The sequence below is a fragment of the Primulina tabacum genome, chromosome 14 (assembly GCF_025594145.1).
Source record: "Primulina tabacum isolate GXHZ01 chromosome 14, ASM2559414v2, whole genome shotgun sequence".
Taxonomy (NCBI): Eukaryota; Viridiplantae; Streptophyta; class Magnoliopsida; order Lamiales; family Gesneriaceae; genus Primulina; species Primulina tabacum.
Genome location: NC_134563.1, coordinates 4,845,712 through 4,864,476, shown reverse-complemented (window position 1 = coordinate 4,864,476; position 18,765 = coordinate 4,845,712). Strand labels below are relative to the sequence as shown.

General features: G+C 36.7%; 2 protein-coding genes and 1 long non-coding RNA gene across 10 annotated transcripts; 1 reads left to right on the top strand and 2 right to left on the bottom strand.

The window, feature by feature from the left end:
• Positions 1-283: 283 nt before the first annotated feature.
• On the bottom strand, positions 284-2,836 carry LOC142525554 (uncharacterized). The gene is made up of 5 exons (XM_075629868.1): positions 2,706-2,836; positions 1,708-2,568; positions 1,427-1,624; positions 1,252-1,343; positions 284-1,099 (listed from the first exon to the last, which is right to left on the bottom strand). The coding sequence occupies exons 2-5, from the start codon at positions 2,491-2,493 to the stop codon at positions 394-396; spliced, it is 1,782 nt and encodes a 593-aa protein (XP_075485983.1). The 5' UTR covers positions 2,494-2,568; positions 2,706-2,836; the 3' UTR covers positions 284-393.
• Positions 2,837-3,248: 412 nt separating this feature from the next.
• LOC142523693 (cyclin-T1-3-like) lies at positions 3,249-13,361 on the top strand. Of its 8 annotated transcripts, none has more exons than XM_075627422.1 (7): positions 3,249-3,393; positions 5,425-5,657; positions 8,947-9,028; positions 10,729-10,863; positions 11,082-11,257; positions 11,343-11,494; positions 11,762-13,361. In XM_075627422.1, the coding sequence occupies exons 1-7, from the start codon at positions 3,391-3,393 to the stop codon at positions 12,829-12,831; spliced, it is 1,851 nt and encodes a 616-aa protein (XP_075483537.1). In that variant the 5' UTR covers positions 3,249-3,390; the 3' UTR covers positions 12,832-13,361. The 8 variants fall into 8 exon arrangements, with proteins under 8 accessions (XP_075483537.1, XP_075483541.1, XP_075483539.1 ...); XM_075627426.1 differs by having other exon boundaries at positions 5,420-5,657; XM_075627424.1 differs by having other exon boundaries at positions 5,329-5,657.
• LOC142523694 (uncharacterized) lies at positions 6,983-8,207 on the bottom strand. Its single transcript, XR_012814814.1, has 2 exons — positions 8,046-8,207; positions 6,983-7,973 (listed from the first exon to the last, which is right to left on the bottom strand). It is a non-coding gene; the product is annotated as an uncharacterized LOC142523694 (long non-coding RNA).
• Positions 13,362-18,765: the final 5,404 nt, after the last annotated feature.

Here is an 18,765-nt window from a genome sequence, read left to right as displayed (position 1 = left end):
AAATATAATGCCCCACAAAGTATCATCGAACAAAAATAAAAAGAGGGGGATACATTGCGGACATGTAACTGTATGATAAAGTTAATTTTTAGGGGCTAAGTGGACAAGATCCTACGGATAGCCAAGCTACGAAAAGTTGCCTTTTAACATTCATTTTTTGTTGTCTTCCATGAAAATTCTCGAGGATATGAAACCATCTGAATTTTGCTAGAAACACGTTGTGCATTAGACTGTAGTTTTTCTCAAATCGAGATTGTGAGTTAAAATGGCACAGTGCATGCAAGATTTGTGCAGACGAATTTCTGGAATTTTGTTACTTTACTCATACATTAATACAAAATAAACACACAATTTAAAACAAATCAATTGAATCACTACTTGAATTAATCAGACTCAAGGATTCTTCATCTTGATCCTCAACTTTCTTGCGACTTGTGGAGCTCTAGGATGCACTGGCCTCTTACTTGGATCACTCTGCTCCATTTCTACCCAATTTATCACCTTCAATATAAGTGATTGTGGGACTTTCGTATCTTGCATTTCCGCCCCTCCTTTCGACTTTTTCATACCCTTTTCCAACGCGTCCTCTAAAAACTCCATGAACCAGTTCCCTGCTTCAGTTACAACCTGCCTCCCCAGTTTGATAGTATTGGATAAACTACAAGATAAGGCTGGTTTTTTGTTCTCATCGAATTCTTTTGCAGCTTCCATGGCTGTAAAGGCTCCAATTCTATCCAAGTTCACTTTTTGGTTAATCGTGGATGATCTCAAATGCTTTCCCAAGATAGACTTTTGCTCGATTCTTTCGCGAAAAGCTGCTATGGATTTGTGAATGGCAGGTCTTCTTTTTGATGCATTTGAATCTGAGTTCTGTTGGTTCGTTGCATTAGGCACTATTTCACGTAAAACAGCGCTTTCTCCTTCTTCATCTTCCGGTTCTGCTCGCCATTTTTTAGCCATTTCCGTAGCAGCAGTTGCTGCTTGAATGGACACTATCTCAGAAACTACTTGAACAATTTGGTTGTGGAAATCAAGAAACTGGTTAAAACAGCTCGCTGGGGCATCTGGTTTAGCTGATCTGGTCAAATTTGAAAACATCCTGCGAGCCAAAAAGATTCATGCATCAGCCGAGCCTATAATCGACGAACAAGTAAAAAAAAAGAAATAAACATGGGGGAGACCAGTGGAGATGAGTAATAGATTTTTTTAAAACATAAATTATGTAAAGATTGCCGAGGCATCTTTCTTTACTCGAGAGATCGAACAAGATTCTCAGTGGCCGAGGCATCCCTAAGTGCTTGAAGTGCAATCTTCTGTGCTGTTTCTCGCTGTTGAGCTGCTTCCTGTATGCAATTTCCATAAGAAATCAGCAATCAGACCTCAACAAATGCATTCAACTAAATTATATAAACGAAATATAATTTACCTTTCCAAGAATGTTAAGCTTTCCTGGTAAGTTCAAATGAAGACTAGTGTCATCTGTGAAGTTTGAATCACTAGACTTAAATGGTGAATGTGAAATGATCTTTGATTTTGAGTTTTTCTCTGAACTTCCACCAATGGAGGGAGACGCAGTTGGAATCGCATTCTTCAGTCTTGGAGGTGGAGTTGAGCTCTTTTTTTCCTAAAACACAAAATAATTGCCCATTAGCAGCAGAAATTGGAAGCTTAAAAGACTCTAATTGCATCCGACAGAAGTGAACTTACAGATGCGTGTAAAGGGCTTATGGATATCTTTTGATCTCTGTCACATACACTTTTGCTCCTAGGAAACTTAGACATGGAACTGAAGGCAAAACTTTTCCGAAATATAGGTTTTTCAGCCTCTGCCAGTTTAGACAAGAGACCGCCCCCAATGGAAGATCTAACCGCACTTCCATCCTTCATTGTTTTCCCTCTTATCAATGTTGACATTGGAACATTGTCAGCAAATTTCACTGCATTATGAGGCCTCTCTTTCATCGGTGTGCATTGATCGAAATCCAAAGGAACCAGCTTTAAACTTCTTGGTGATTCAAGAACTTCACTCCCATAAGTCCCATTAGGCCCTTTCCCCCAAGAACCCCTCCTTTGACATGATGGATTTTTTCCATTGGTTTTTTGTTCTGCTTTCTCACCCTTTCGCCTCAAACCCATTAATGGCTCCGGTGTACCCACTAAAGGGTGTCTGCCTGGAATCGGTTTAACCCCTTTAACGACCGGAACAGGCGATCCTGGTTCCAATTTATCCACATAGATGAATTGCCCCAATTGCACTTTGTTGCTCAAAACAAGATCATCTTGATCAAAAGGCAGGCTAACGTAAACCGAATGTGAAGAATCGGATACCTTGATGTAAAAACCAAGTTTCGGCAGAAGCATTTTTTGGTCTAAATCTGCGGGCACAATATCTGTGACCTGTAGAAGTGAGCTCCTGTGCTCACTCGTGGGCTTAGCCCCTGTATCCAACCCATTTAACAGTTTCAACAGAATCCCCGGTGCCAGAGCTGCCATTGATAATCACAATAACTCCAAAATGGGCTAAACAGGAAATCAAAGAACCCCTTTCACTCCAGACCCAGAAATTATCTTTCAATTCAAGAAAAAAAAATCTAGAATGAATCAGAAATATAGATAGATATATGTATATCGACAGTAATTCCGACAAAGATGGTGAAAAGGATAGAATATTTCCCAGGATTTCAAAATCCCTGAGGTTTTCTGACCTGTTCCTGAATTATTTCTAGTGTACCCAGTAGGTCTAGGCAAGAATTAGCGTGGAGAGAGGGCTCAACGGTCAGTACATGCTGTAGCTATGGATCATTTTCTAAATTCTGTGATTTTGGAACGTTGCTGGAATCCAACGGTCATGTACTGATGACGGGTGAGTGACGTCATATAAACTTCGAATTCACGCTTTTAGTTAATTTTTATTTATTTAAAACGTATTCACTTAACAAGAAATAGGAAATGTTTGGTCTAAATTCAGTCATCGTTTTATAATATTTTAATTTTAATTTCATAATTGACAAAAAAATAATATAAATATAAATTAATACAAATTGTGTGAATATTACACTTTTCCACTGGCCAAATTTCTCTCAAGTCCATTCCCCAAGCCCATCAGAAGAGAGATAGCAGACCAATTAGAAAATAGATGGGCCGGGTCGTTCTAACGAGGCCTGAAAAGACTGAACCCGCGGTGGCCCAAACCCAGTGGATATTTCGCTTATAAATTTAGTGTTAAAAGTGATGCATTGTATGCTGTGCTCTTTAATTTGTGAACCTTCAGTGACCAAGATACAGTTACGGATCCTCGTTCCTTCTCATCCCTCGCCGAAGCGTTGGAGTACTACTATCCGAGCCACCGAGTCTGCCGCGTGAAGAGATTCCGCCCTTTCCCGGCGGCAAATGGTAAGATTGTATTCCTGATATGCTATATTCAGTTGAAGTCAATTATGCCCTAATTATCTTATTTTATATGATATAGGGCTTGTGTGTTGTTCTTGTGCTTAAACAATTGAATCTTGTGCTCGCCAAAATTGGATTTTTTCGCAAAAGTAATGGTGCGGCCTATATTATTCGGCGTACGAATCGCAAATCCGCGAATGTATTTACTTTGAAATCTTGATTCTTCTTTCGAGTGTTTGGGTGGTGGAAAGTCCTGGAATGTTATGGGCTCAGTTATTTTACTCTGACTTGTTTCCCCAGTTTGGTTTAGTTTGTTGGTGAAACTGTAAGCTTGATAAGTGACATCAGTTTTTGGTGCTTGTTTCTTGAAGATGCATGTTTTGCTTGACCGAGTTAAGCACTTCTTGTTGTTTTTTTTTTTTCCATTTATCAACTTGCGTAACCAGTTGCTGTATACGTTACCTGTCTGTTTGGATTCTATTGGCTAATGTGAGAAGCTGGAGCGTGAGTATTGAACTTGGAAGTCAACTAGTTGGATATTTTTTTTCTAAATTTTGGTGAATGACAAGGTTAAATTTAAAATATGAGCTCCCATTCTTACACTTCTATATAACTATTTTTTAATCAAATCCTATAACTAGTGTTTCTGTTACATACGTAGGATCCGGTTATGAGACGGTTTAGGAGCTGGTCGTTTATTTCCGTCATATTGCCTTTCTTCTGCGCTTTTCTGTCTTGTTTGCCTGTGGTGTATGCATCGGGGGTGGAGGGCTCGTTAGAGAGAACCCGTCGATCTCATAAATTGAGTATTGGTTGTCGGTGAGTGAATTTTATTAATCAAACGTTGAATCTAAATACAAAGAGATGCCTAATCTCGGAATTCAAAAAAACCGATCCTAATCTATTTATTCAAAACCAAGATAAACATCCTAGGTGATTACTCACATGAGACGATACTTATTAAAAATGAGATAATGTGCAAAGATAACAAACGCAGAAACTGAAACTTAAAAAATCTTAATCCTTCTTGCATTTGCCATTAGTGAAACGCTTGTAGACCTTATCCGGTTGTGTGGTGGTGATGGGCTGTGCGATAGTGGGCTGCGTGTTGGTGGGCTGGGTCGTGGCGTGCATAGCATTTTTTTGCAGAATCTTAATGGAGAAGCTTTCAGTGGATAGCCAACATTAGTCTAGGAAAATGGTGATAAAAATCTTTAACTTTTCAAAATTTGCTCAATCAACTTTTTGACGGATTTTGCTGTGAATATCGACATAAATTCATGCTATTGCAAGCAGTAGTGTAACCAAATGAGTTGTGTACCGACTTTTATTTAATGAGAAACAAAATTTGTCAGGATTTGTGAAGCCCAGGTTTTGCTTTCCTGATATTGCATGTTCATGTATGAATAGTGGAGGCATAAATAAGTTCACCTGAGAAATAGGCATTGATATTTGCTCAATTTCTGTGTTTCTCCCTTCCTACTCTAGCCCTTTGAGGCGTAATATGCATGCTCTACCGGATCATTTCGAGGATATCACTGCTGGAAACTTTTAGTTTGAACGAAGTGTCATTGTTTTAAATCATATTCTTGCTTGAAGGTTTTAAGATTAAGTGTTTTTTGACCCTCGATCTTGCTTTTGCTGTCTAGATCCATTAAAATTAATGGAAGGAAAGAAAGAAAAAAAATATGCTGTTGACTTATGATCTGTTATTTGTTTCAATTTGCAAATATTGGTGCTTACCAGAGCAGAATTTACTTATTCTTTTGAATATTGATTGTGACAAACTGCTTGAGTGTTTCATGATTCAGTCTTTTTATTTATGTCCTTTTCCTTTCTTCTCTTCTTTTAAAAATTTGAGTTTCAAGAAAGTTACATGGTTAACTACTGTATTTATCTGTTCCGCTTCCTCTTACTCTACTAAAGTCTAGTTTGCAGTGTGGATGTCGATGGATGATTGTTACCTGAACATATCCTGCTAACGCACGAGACATCATCTGACATTCTTTTAAACTTTTTGGTGGGAAAGCCAAGTTTCAAATGGCTGGTCTTTTGTCTGGTGAGCCCTCATATTGTGGAGGACCTGAAGGACATTCTAGGATATCCCAGGAAAAACCAGAAGAAGGTGGTGGGCAGTGGTATTTATCTAGGAAGGAAATTGAAGAAAATTCCCCTTCTAGACGAGATGGAGTTGATTTGAAGAAAGAAAATTACCTGCGGAAGTCGTATTGCACATTCTTACAAGATTTAGGCATGAGACTTAAAGTGTAAGTTTTTTTCTTTGGAGATTGGTGGTTCACCAAGTGTAAGTTCTCTTTAGTGGTAGAAGTTCTTTAATAAGCTCTATTTTGTCTCAATTTTTGTTTATTTTATTTCTAAGAAGCATATGAATTCATGTTTATTTCACAAGCATAAATATTATTCAACATTGGTTTTCCGCCGTAGAGATGTTTTGAGATAGAAGTGATACAATGGTCATTTTTAGTATCATGTGAAGTATTTTTATACCCTTAAATGTTTATCGGTGGATTGTATATATGCTTGGTATTTACTAGTTATATGCCTGCATATGTTTTCATAAGATGTATGTGGTATATGCATAGTGTTAAGGTTCCAATTGTTTGTCTTGTAATGTCTGAGATCAATGGGAACAATGCATATTCTAGTTGGGATATATGTAAGAATTCTTGCTTCTATTTCTTTAATGTGGATAAAGGGAGAAGGAAAATTTACGTTTTAAATTCCTTTTGTGTCGTGTGGCATATCACCTTTTGTTTTTGAAACTTCTTCTGTCAAAAAAGCAGTGGCAAAATGAGTTTTCCCAGCCCTAACCAGTTCTCTTTGACATGTGAATTCTCTTATCATGTTCAAGACTTGTGGCCTATTATATATATAGTCATTCACCATCGTGCCCCTCTGATAAACGTTCTTCAGTACAGGAATTTTGAACAACTCTTCAAGCATTAAATCCAAACAATGGGCAGCACATGGAGTCTAGAATATGTGTGGAAATCTTAACATCAAATGCTTCCCAGCATATTAAAGATTTATGCTATTACTTATAAGTAACAAATCTAATACTTGTTAGAAAGTAACCACTTGTTCACTTTTCATGATTGCTGAAATATTTGCAGAGGCATTATCTATTAACAGTTGAACAACATTCTTTGGAACATTTGCTCCACATAATTTTCAAGTAAGTCAAACAACTTGAGATCTGTATGAGAAAAGCCGGAGGCATCCACAGATTCCAGAAATACTACCCCTCTTGGACTTTTCACCAAAAAATTAATCAAAGTTCTATTTTTTCCATCAATCCATACATCGGCCATTAGTCTGCCTCGTACTCTTTCAAAAGAATTTTTATACTTTGTATTTTTTTTATTTAAATAAGTTACCCTAACTTTATGGTAACTTGTTGGGTTCCAATCACTGAGTACAGTGAGATGCAACTCTTCAAAATTCCTTAAAACTATCATACTTTACGGTGTTGAACGGAATACATGCATCGTACATCCATTTGACAAAATACTGCACCATAGAGTCACATTCTTTTTTACTTTCGTCATATTTCTTTGAATTTTTGCTCCTATTTGTTTTCCTTGATTCACAACTTGATCCATATTATTGACAAAGAAATAATCAAGAGAATTAACAGTCTTTGTCTTTTGACTTGAGAAAACAGAGGAATGGCGGCAGAACTTGCTGTTGAACTTAACATTGGTTTTTTCCCTTTTCGAGGGATTGGAAACACATCATCATCTTCCAAAATTTCCAATTGCTAATCAAATTCATCAAAATTAGGATTCATATCTATTTGCTGCCTGATTTCTTTATTTTTTTTAACATGTAAACTTGAATTTCAGTTCTAACATGCTCAGGGCATTTTGGACATGCTTTGGCATTTCGATGACCTCGTTGCTTGAGATGAAAAATTCATCCCTTGAGAATTTTGCCACAAAAAACAAATTTCACGGAATTAGTATCTTTTGGATTGATTAATTTCCCATAATTCCTGCAAGGATCTTTTCGATTCTCCAAATTTTCAGAGGCCAACATTAATCTGGCGAAAAATTGCAACATATTATATCAAGAATTCAGTACATACAATAACATAAGTTAATAAACCATGCAGGAACCAAACAAAATTTATTGTCAAACAGCCGGGCACTAAAACTTATTGCCAATAGGAAATCACATTTTGACTTACTCTATTTATATCAACTGGAAAATAAATATTAAAGTTTGCCAATATTGTTACTTGTAATGCTGTGATATATCCATTTAAAAAGATATTCATAATATTGCACGGGACAAGTCGCGTGAGAACTAAAATCTGCTATAGCTATTCAAGATGAAGTAGAAATCTAACCTGGCGGATTTGGTCTTCAGAAATTGTACGGGGCAAACCAACTTCTCGGTCTTCAGTCATCCCTCTTCACTGCAGCCGTATGCCCTTCTAGTTATATGCCTGCATATGTTTACAAGACAAAAAATCACCAATTGGAACCTTAACACTATGCATATACCACATACATCTTATGCAACTTCTATGTTTTTCAATTTTTTTTCAAAAAAGCTAACTCAGGCGTGCCAGAGTGCCCTTCCCAGGCGAGCCCCTTCTATGTTTTTCAATTTTTTTTAAAAAAGTTAACTCAGGCTTGCCAGAGTGCCCTTCCAAGGCGAGCCCAGGCGGGCGCCTAGGCTCGCCTTAGTGAATCGATGCACCTGGGGCCTAGGCGCAACGTTCACGCTAGGGGCCTAGGCACCTCTCTCCTGACAACTATGATTAATAGCTATTGAGCTTGGCAAGAAAAGGAAAATTCCCCTATTCCCGAACTTATTATTCAGTTTAGAGATAGGGTGGATTTGCATCTTGGACTGAAGGATTCCCACTGCACCGTGGCTGGCAGCCCTAATAGACCGACCGCTGTCTGACATATCAATTGAAGGATTGGGGATTCGATGGCATCATTTTAAGAGGTTCACGGATGTGCTGGAATTTTTTATGGTTCACACTTTCCATGCTTCTGCCCACTAAGAATAGGCAGGCTTGTGTCACTGCCATTAGTGTCTGTGCTTCTTATCACTCTATATGAACATCCAAGCCATCCATTTTTAGGAACTATCTTTGATTGTTCAGCCTGCTCTTATTATGTCGAAGATATTTGCTCAAACCACTGGCATCAGTCAGCTTATCATCTTTCTTTGACTCAGAAACTATACACAAGTCCCCATTGAACTGTGACAACCCTCAGATCCAATGGTTCTTAAATCTCATAATGATGGGAGTTTGACTTGTCTCTACAGTCTGGGGCTACTTTTTTGAAAGCTTATTGATTTCAAGTCCATTACCATAACAATGGTTCTTCTAGGCATAACAGCTTAACTGGCTGATGCCTCCAGTTGGTGATCATTAGAATCTGTTGACATACTGATTTAATTCACCATCCCCTTTTTTTGGTTGTTAACTGCACTATTTTTCCATCGAAACTTATGAATTTAAAATGATAAGAAATTTATCTTAGCTCAATGCTGGAAGTTTCATGTTTGCAGGCCTCAGGTCACAATTGCTACGGCAATTATATTTTGTCATCGGTTCTTCCTTCGTCAGTCCCATGTGAAGAATGATAGGAGGGTGAGTTAGTTTATTCTCCCTTTGCTCTTAATTTGTTCTGGTGTTTAGGACTTCTATACTTAGTTGCTTCGGTTTGGAATGACTACACGTAATGTTTACAAGATTAACAACTAGTGAACTGATTTTAGATATGATATTTTTCTTTCTTCAGAATCTTTCTAAAAAAATTGCTTGTTCTATTCTGGAAGTCATGAATTTTTAAGTTAGGGCTACTTGTAAGTTGGGGTTGATTTTCAATGATAAAGGAATACAATGTGATTGTTGTGTTTTTAATGGTTTTGTTTTTGGGCTGGCTTCTATCAGTGTTCTAAAAATCTCCGCCTAAGACCGCCTAGGCGGCGCACCGCCCCGATTTTAGGCTAGTCGAAACTTCTAGGCGCCACCATATTAATCGGCCGCCTAGATACCGGAAGGTTGAACAATTTAGTTTATGTTCAATTCAATGCCAAGATCATCAACAAGAAGAGAAGGCAAGAAGAAAAAGGAGTGGATGTTCTACTTGCTAGTGAAGCAATTATGGCACAAGGATGGATTGTTGATGGTGGAGATGAAGATGTTGAGACAAATGTTGAAGATGTAAAGGAACTTCACGAAGAAGAATTTGTCTCGGATGAAGAGGAGGAAGAAGCCATGGATTTTGAGTTTGAATCCGATACAGAAGAAGTATTGGAAAAATATGGAGATGAACTAGAAGAACTAGATGTTTAGGTTTAATATCAATATATTATGTTGGAAAAAATGTTGAACAAATTTAATTTTCATTGTACAACGGTTGGAGTAAAGTAGTAAACTGATGTGGATGATTCATATATAAAAATTTATTAATATATATTTATTATTACAATTTTAAATTTTATAATAATATATATTTCATATACAAACATAATACTCATGAACCACTTAATGAATTTAAGCTTTAAAAAAAACCGCCTAGGCCCCGCCTAGTCGCCTAGGCGCTAGGCGGTAGGTAACCGCCCGCCTACCGCCTACTGCCTACCGCTTTTTAGAACACTGGCTTCTATCGATGGCAGTTTATAATACGATACAGAATTTTTTGCGAACTGTTTATATTTAATGTGTTTGCTATAGTTTGTGTAGAAAATGCACTTGTATATGTTGGAGTTTTGCCACAATGAAATTTCATCTCCAAAATTTTTATGGCTACCTTATGCAAATGCTTTTCCACCGATAAGAAACTCTAAGGTGATTGTGACAAGCTTACTAACTTCTTCAAGTTAGATGGCGGTCTATCTTATCCTCCAGTTACCTGTTATGATGGTTTTTGCGGGAAATGTGAATCAAGTAGGAGTGCGTAACAGACTCTTCTAGTTTTCGAAGTGAGAAACCGTGATCTTATGTTGGATTTAGACTAAATTCTTTGGGATTATTTGGTGTGTGGTGACTGTTGTCTATGCAGGTGGGTTGTCGTGACTGGATGATCTGGCTGTGTGTGTGTGCCTGTTTATTCATTTTCATCCCTACGAAAGCTTGTGATATTCGAACATACTGTTTGAAGCCAAAAAGATATGTAAACAGTGAGAAAAAGTACAAAACTGATGAATTTATAAGATACACAATGTAAGAAAATTTCAGGTGGAGATGTGCATATTCAGTTGAATCATCTGCGTAGTCACTTTCTTCATTAGCTGTATTGTAAAGGTGATTGAAAATTAGGTTTCTTATTTCCCTGTTCTTTGCAGACCATTTCCACAGTATGTATGTTTCTGGCGGGTAAGGTTGAAGAAACTCCTCGTCCTCTAAAAGATGTAATTCTTGTGTCATACGAGATTATTCATAAGAATGACGCTGCAGCCATGCAAAGGATCAAACAGAAGGTGACATTACCTTTTTCCTGTAGCTACTCTCTAGTTGAATTCAACTGGTTTAGCCTGATTTTTTGTTTGCATCTACTTTTGGCTCGTCAGTTTTTCAGAAGATGTCTTGGAAAACTTTTTGCAAGTGTGAAATCTGCATTCTTTGGTTTTCCTATTTTGTGATGAGGTGTTTATGTGTCTTTAACATGACAGTTGTTTATGTTTAATCCTTTTTACAGGAGGTATATGAGCAACATAAGGAACTTATTTTACAGGGGGAAAGGGTTGTTCTGGCAACGCTTGGTTTTGATCTTAATTTACAGCATCCATATAAACCCCTTGTTGAGGCAATTAAGAAATTTCAGGTGGCTCAAAATGCTCTAGCTCAAGTTGCATGGAATTTTGTCAACGATGGGTATGATATATTCTTTAGATTAGTCATGATAATATCCTATCCATGGCAATTCTTCCTGCATTTGACCTGAGAAAACGGAACGCAGGCTCCGGACATCTCTATGTTTGCAATTTAAGCCCCACCATATTGCAGCTGGTGCTATTTTCCTTGCTGCCAAGTTCCTCAAAGTAAAGCTCCCATCTGATGGCGAGAAGGTTTGGTGGCAGGAGTTTGATGTCACCCCCCGCCAATTGGAGGGTTGGTGCCTTCCCTTTGGTAGCTTGCACATCAACATCATGCTGTCATGGACTAGGTCTCACCTCTCTAGAACACTACGAATGTTCGAAAAGATGGTGCTTCTAGTTGAATTTGATTTCCTTGGCTCATAAATATAATAAAGGGGAATTTGGCAAGGATCTAGGATAATGCACATGATTGCGCAATGGGATATAAGATAATTCATTGAACTTTTTCCCCATTTTGTAAGTATAATATAATTTTGACTGGATATCTTGTTTTTTGCAGAGGTTAGCAATCAGATGTTAGAACTCTATGAACAAAACAGAGTGCCACCAGCTCAGGCTAGTGAAGCCGAAGGGAGTGCTGGGGGTGCTCTACGAACTCCATCAAAAGGCCCTCCTACTGAAGGGCATGTTACCAATTCCCATGGTGGTGCTACCACAAAGGAAGTTTCATCGAAGCCAGCAGAATCAAGATCAATTCCGGATCAGCCACCTTCTGACGATCACAGTGTGCTTTCTAGAACTACTCAAATGCAAAATAATGAATACGGACGATCCCAAAAAAGTATCATTTCGGATCGCAAAAGAGATTATGAGATCAATGAAATCGAGAAGCATGAATTGGAGGCAACACCTCGTGCTGTGAACACAGAGGATGTCCCGAATAAAACAAGGTTTGGGAGTGAAGGACATGGAAAGCATGACCAAGAAGGGAATTCTGGTCGGATTGAAACAAGGGATCCAGTAGAATCAAATGATAAATATCACGGCAGAAATTTGGCTAACAAGGATGGTGCAGTTGTCCAGTCGCCTCAAGATGTCATGAAAAAAATTGACAGAGAGAAGGTCAAAGCAGCCTTGGAGCGGAGGAAGGCCCGTGGAGATATAGCTCATAAAACGGACCAAATGGATGAGCTTGAGAGGGAACTGGAGGATGTTGAAGTGCCTGGTGAGAGTGAAAAGATTAAGCATGAAAGAAAAAAGCAAAGCTGGTCTAAATCTTCAATTAAACTGGACCATGAGAACTCTGAACCCACCAAATTTCCATATGAGGCCAGAGATGGGCATTACCACTCAACTAAAGGGCAGTCCTCACACGGAGGTGATTTTGATCCTGTAGAGGAAGGTGAAGTCGAATCATTTGATGATGATCGGTCGCCTGAGACAAGCAGTCGCAAGAGGAAAGCTAATAGCCCTTTGGAAAAGCCACCGGAGGGAAAACAGCTGACTGATCATATATCAGGACCCCATAAACAAAATCACCTGGACTATCCCGAGGATAGAAATGGAATGAGGAGGCTTGATTATTCAGAAAGAGGCAACAAAAGGCACGCACAGGAAAACCATGTTTGATGTATTCACTGGTTGCTCAGATATGCGGGGAGCCCTTCTTGTGTTTTACATATTGGACTGGAAAATATGGTATTTTTTTATCCCCATTGGTTTGATAAAGTCAGACAACCAAAGAAGTTCAGTGACTACTTGATCATGCAAACCGCTAATTGAAGAGAGTGTATCACTTTATATTCAGGTTGCTTGTTTGGATCCGTTGCTACGCATGGTTTACCTTTATTGTTGGTTATCATACTACATTGTTGTCATCAAGAGCTTTATGTAATAACGGGAAACGGAAGAAGAGGCGATAAAATTTCTATATATTGGTGAACGGTGACTACCAAGTTTATGTTTGTCCTCGAAGTAAAGTAAAAGGAGCCAAGAAATGGTACAAAAAAATTGAAATTTTGAGTGATTAGAGATGTTGAGTCCAGTTTGATGTCTTATATTTATTTTCTTTCCATGACATTATTCTGGATGTGAAGCCCATTTCATGGCAAATGTTGTTCCTCATAATTTGAAGTGCAATATATCTGAAGTTTTATTGACTGATGCCGATGATTTATTTTCTGCCTTTGTGCTGTGTTCAGTAATTTCTGAATCAACTCCTACATCTGTGTGAAAATTGATTCATTTTTTGAATCTTCCCGCATTGTACAAGTGATGGAGATATGCTCTGTGGTTGATACAGAAGTACGTAGATCCATTGCAAGCAATCGAACTAAACATGCCAAATGACAATTCAGCGGAATAAAGCCTTGAATTTTCAAGAGTGTACCGGGACTGGGTGTGATCACTGATACTGCCCTTGGGATACGTATCATCTACGTATTTGCTGACCAATAAATATCATTTTATATTGAAAATATGGATACCATTTTAGAAATATAAAAATAAAACTTGACAAATATGCTTGAAATTACTAAATTGTCAAACTATAATTTATACCAAAAAAGGTGTCACGCTGACATTGCATGTACTCGTACATGCATTCACATCGACATTTTCGATAAAAAAAATGATTAAAATTGTCAAAAATCGAAAAATAAATTATTAATATCTAATTTTAATAGCATACATAATCAAAACTGTAAAAAGACAAGAACTAGACGAAAATTACAATTCTCCCCAATAGTTAGTCCCCCGCAAGTCACCGATGTATATATGGCACAATGAATCTAATTCTTAGACCTACTTTCACAGTAACCTTTGAATAACAAGGCCCGATTCTAATTAGATATCATTTTGATTTTGTGACTTGTGAACGGGAAATTATGAATCGAGAATCAGGGACCATTTATGTCCGTGGCTCTTACGGAACCGAATACACATCTGCTTAGCTGCAATCAGTTGTGATACAAATAAAATTTATGAATGGTCACTATTAAACTGATTTTATTGGCTGGATGTCGAAATCGGTACGGAAAAACGATTCATACTTCACAGTGGTTTAGGTTATAAACTCACCGACTCATCAAAAAGTAAGAACATCACATGCCACATATACATTATATTAATATATACGTTCACTCGCATTCATTCAACGTTAACACTCATTATTTGTGGGTCTCACTGTATTATCATGCATCTTTATTCTTATTTTACATTAAGTAAATACATTTTCAATTTTATTTACATCATTTAAATAATAATTATTATTTAAATTTAATAATATATTCTTTATTACTTAAAATTATTTATTCTTTTTTATGAATGTAATTTATTTAAAATTTAAATTTTATTATAACTTGAATGAAGTAGTACAACATAGGAAAAAATGCACTAAGTGTAAAATTAAAATAAGATATAAATTAAACATTCTGAAATATGTAAAATACTCATTCACGGATTTTGGTTGTACATTGTCCAAATATACTCAACTTAGTCGATACGAAGTTGATGATGTACTTGACCGTCACATATTTCGGATTTTTCCGAAGATAATTATGAAATCCTCGGTTTGAGCCCTAGACGGGTTGTGTGGGTCGTCACCTTCATCGTTGTACCAATTGGTCGCGTGACCCTCCTCATCCTCAAAAATCATGTGTGTAAAATAATGCATACTAATAGCCTAAGATCAATAATTTACATCTAGAACAATTTTCTTTTGTATCTCTGTTATGTAATTGACGACTTTCTGGAATGAATGGTAATATTAAATTTTATTCCTAAACAATCCAAGTTGGATTAAAATATAGAATGAATTACTTGTGAAATTTTGAGTAAATGATGAGTTCCCCAATGCACGTTCGTTATTCAGTGCCCTCGATACAATAAAATAAACGAGGATAAATAATTATATGTCAGTGAATTGTCAAGAATTAATGGAAGAAAGAACTGAGACATGAAATTCAATGCAACAAAGTGTATTTTTCTCGTATATGTTTCTTTCTCTTTTATTTGTCATGATCCGCAGATCGTCGTAAACATATAATACAATTTATCTTTGGGAAAATAATTCTCAGATACAAAACCTTAAAATTTACTATGAAATATAAATCATGCCAGTTAATTATAAAGTTATGTAAGATTTTGCATTGTTATTATTATTTACTATTATTCCAATTGATGGTTGTACAACAATTATTTTAAAATTTTAAAATAATATGCGTATCAATTATCTACTTCATTTCAAATCACATTGTTAGTTTTTATAATTATGAGATATTGTTTTTCATTTGAATATAATCAATTCAAATTGTAGTATGACATTTCATTACTTTGTATATTTATGATTTTATCTCTAATGGAAGGCAAAAACTTGTGTGAGACGGTCTCACAGGTCGTATTTTGTGAGATGAATATCTTATTTGGGTCATCCATGAAAAAGTATTACTTTTTATGCTAAGAGTGTTACTTTTTATTGTGAATATCGGTAGGGTTGACTCGTCTCAAAGATATAAAGATTCGTGAGACCGTCTTACAAAAGACCTACTTCTAATTGAATATAAATCAAATTAATAATAAAAAGATTGTACAAATATGCAACTGCAGTGCGTCGTTGTAATAGTCTATAATAAAGAATTTTTGAATTGTAATGAAAAGTTTTAATGCCGTAATCATGTATGTAGATGAAAAGAATAATATATTTTGAAAAGATGAAAATATTTAATTTATTTTGGAAAAATGAGAAATGAATTTCAGTAGATGCTCTTATGCTCCAAATTTTTAAATAAGATTGTGGTTGGAGATGTAAAAAAAATTAAAATATCTTATCTTATCTTGAAAATGAAAGAGATGCACATTGAATGACGAATTGTAATATACACGAAAGAGAGTTGAGAATTTTCTTAATTAATTATATATATATATATATATATATATATATATATATAGCCGAGATGATAATGCTATCGCGCCATATTTTCGATTAAATTGGAGGGAAGACGGAGGCATGCAAGAAAAATTATTCATGTGAGTGTAGACATGCATAAAAAAGTTCATATAATTAAGCAATAACTAAAACATTATATTGAATTGATTAATTTACTCATTAAAAAATTCGAGTAGACAAAAGTAAAATTAAATATTAGATTATTTGATGTACAGGTTTGGGGTGTGCATTTCAATATCAAATATTTTTTAAAAAATGAAATTTTTACTATATATATTTTGATAAATTCCCCTAATTTGTATCAATGTATGTAACACATTTAAAAAAAGTCTAAATAGATGCAATTGCGAATAAAAAATATCAATATGAATTTTTTTTCCCATTTTTATAAGGACAAAATTGACATAACTCCGCTAATTCATTCACAATCTTCTCCTTACTCCTCGTCCCTTCAAATCTTTGTTTAACTCCCTAATCTTTTTAAAAAAATTTCCAAAAATATCTTCAATTCTCTTAATTATGGTACGTAGCATTGTTTTACTTATCGAGCATGTTCTTAAAGACATATAGCTTAAAAACATTCGGCTACGCAACGTTTTCAGCCTATATATCATGTTCAGATGATCATTTTTTAATGACATATCATGCTTCCGTTTAATAAATTGAACAGTTTACCTTTTTGACCTGCGTACCGTCGAGTTATATCAACCGGAATTTACATATTGCTCCTCGCAGCCTAACCACGCCGTCGCAACAGATGGTTCCTGCCGCAGATTCCTTCAACAGCACCTAGCACAACCCCGTTTCGTTTCTTACCCCAAGGTGTATAGTAAAATAGTTCAATTTTGAAAATAATATATGAGAGATGAAATAAGTCTTGGTCTTTTTACTCAAACATAGCAAACTTTTTATTACATAGTAACCTCCTGTAGAGAAGGAGGAACTTGTTTAGCTATCTATAGTAGCCGAAATTACAACACACATAAACTAGTAAAATTTTTGAAAGAAAATGAAGAGGTTGAGTGATGTCTTCATCTTCCTTCTGCCTTGGTATTTAAGAAGTCCTTTTCGTATTTGAATACCGGACTTCAAATATAACGTACCGTACTTTTTACTACTTGAAAATTGCGGAAAAATTTAAAATTTTCTTAAAAGAGTAATCAAACTTAAATTTCGATAGCGTAAACCATACGTCCCTAAAGTAGTTGCAACAAAAGATCTAGAAATAAAGTTGACAAAAGTATTTGTTTGAAATCTCATAACCAGTAGCGTGAAATCAGAGTATTTGACATTTCATAAAAACATTAAAACTTGGGCGGTCCTCGGGTCTAGCCTCCTGCTCAGTCTAAGCCAGCCCCTTGGTGCCCACCCCTAGTCTCCTCCAAATCATCCTCACATGCATCGATCAAGTCTAGTGAGTCTAAAGACTCAACACGTATAAACTGGAAGTAACGAGTAATACGTAATAAAACCACATGCAACTTTAAAATAGAGCGTACATACATGAGCTTGAAATTGCACTTAAATTTGAACTTGCATACGTACATACATAGACGTGCCATAAACATAAAACTTTTCTTAAACGTGCTTGCGTACTTGTACATACATGAACATACATAAACTTCCCCATTTTGCGTAGATGCATGTTTCAAAGCAAGTGACCCATACATAATACGCCGGATCAGACTAAACCACAGTACTTGGCTGACAGGGACGAATCCACTGCCACATACATGAGATCCCCGTTCATGCTTTAACGGGTGGATTGGTCCCCGTTCATACTTTAACGCTTTCCAATCCTGATCTAAACCCGTTCATACTTTAACGGGGTGGAGAGGTCCTCGGCCACGTTCACTGACTTCCAAACCCATTCATAATTTGGTCACAAGACATTTAGCATACCTCAAAAACTTGAAATATTTTTTTTGTACGTCGCACATACTTACTTGGAATTGAGGGATTCGTAGGATCTCGCTTGGGGCCGTTGCTGCAACATACTAACATGAGTTTAAACACTTATCTTTCATAGCTTAGACGTAGGTACTCGTGCTCACCACCAAAGTAAATAAATAGCTTATGACATTCTAAATCCCTCGGGACTTGACCTCGTTTAATAATCGTATTAAGCCATGGTATAGAACCCCAAAACAATCTCAAAGAGAAACATAAACTAATCCCAAATAGGAGGTACACGGACCCCGTGCTCAGGTCCGGCTCCTGGTCCGTGTAGGTACTGTAAAATGCATGTGAAGGAAAGGGAAGGCACGGACCCCGTGCCTAGGTCCGTGTAAGGATCCGTGTAGACTCGGCAAAATGACACTTCGGAAAGAACAAAGGCACGGACCCCGTGCCTGGGTCCGTGTACCCTCGGTGAAAGCAAACTAATGAAATTTCAGTACATGTGATGCTCAACATTCTAAACATGATCGTACGGACTATGACCCGACGCCTCAAAACTCATCTTATGATGCTACTACATTGATACAACCCGTACAAACACCCCGAATTCACGACATCCAACCTACGACACGATGCAACTCAAAAATACGGGACTTGACACCAAATCGCTTCTTACGACTTCTAATGAATTCAAGTAGGGATGTAAACGAACCAAACCG

Coding starts and splice junctions, on each gene's coding strand:
- LOC142525554 (XM_075629868.1), bottom strand. CDS start 2,493: ATGGCAGCTCTGGCACCGGGGATTCTGTTGAAACTGTTAAATGGGTTG. Junction 1,625..1,707: donor TAAGCCCTTTACACGCATCT/GTAAGTTCACTT, acceptor TTTGTGTTTTAG/GAAAAAAAGAGCTCAACTCC. Junction 1,344..1,426: donor AGCTTAACATTCTTGGAAAG/GTAAATTATATT, acceptor AATTGCATACAG/GAAGCAGCTCAACAGCGAGA.
- LOC142523693 (XM_075627422.1), top strand. Junction 9,029..10,728: donor ATGTGAAGAATGATAGGAGG/GTGAGTTAGTTT, acceptor TGTTCTTTGCAG/ACCATTTCCACAGTATGTAT. Junction 11,495..11,761: donor CACCCCCCGCCAATTGGAGG/GTTGGTGCCTTC, acceptor TGTTTTTTGCAG/AGGTTAGCAATCAGATGTTA.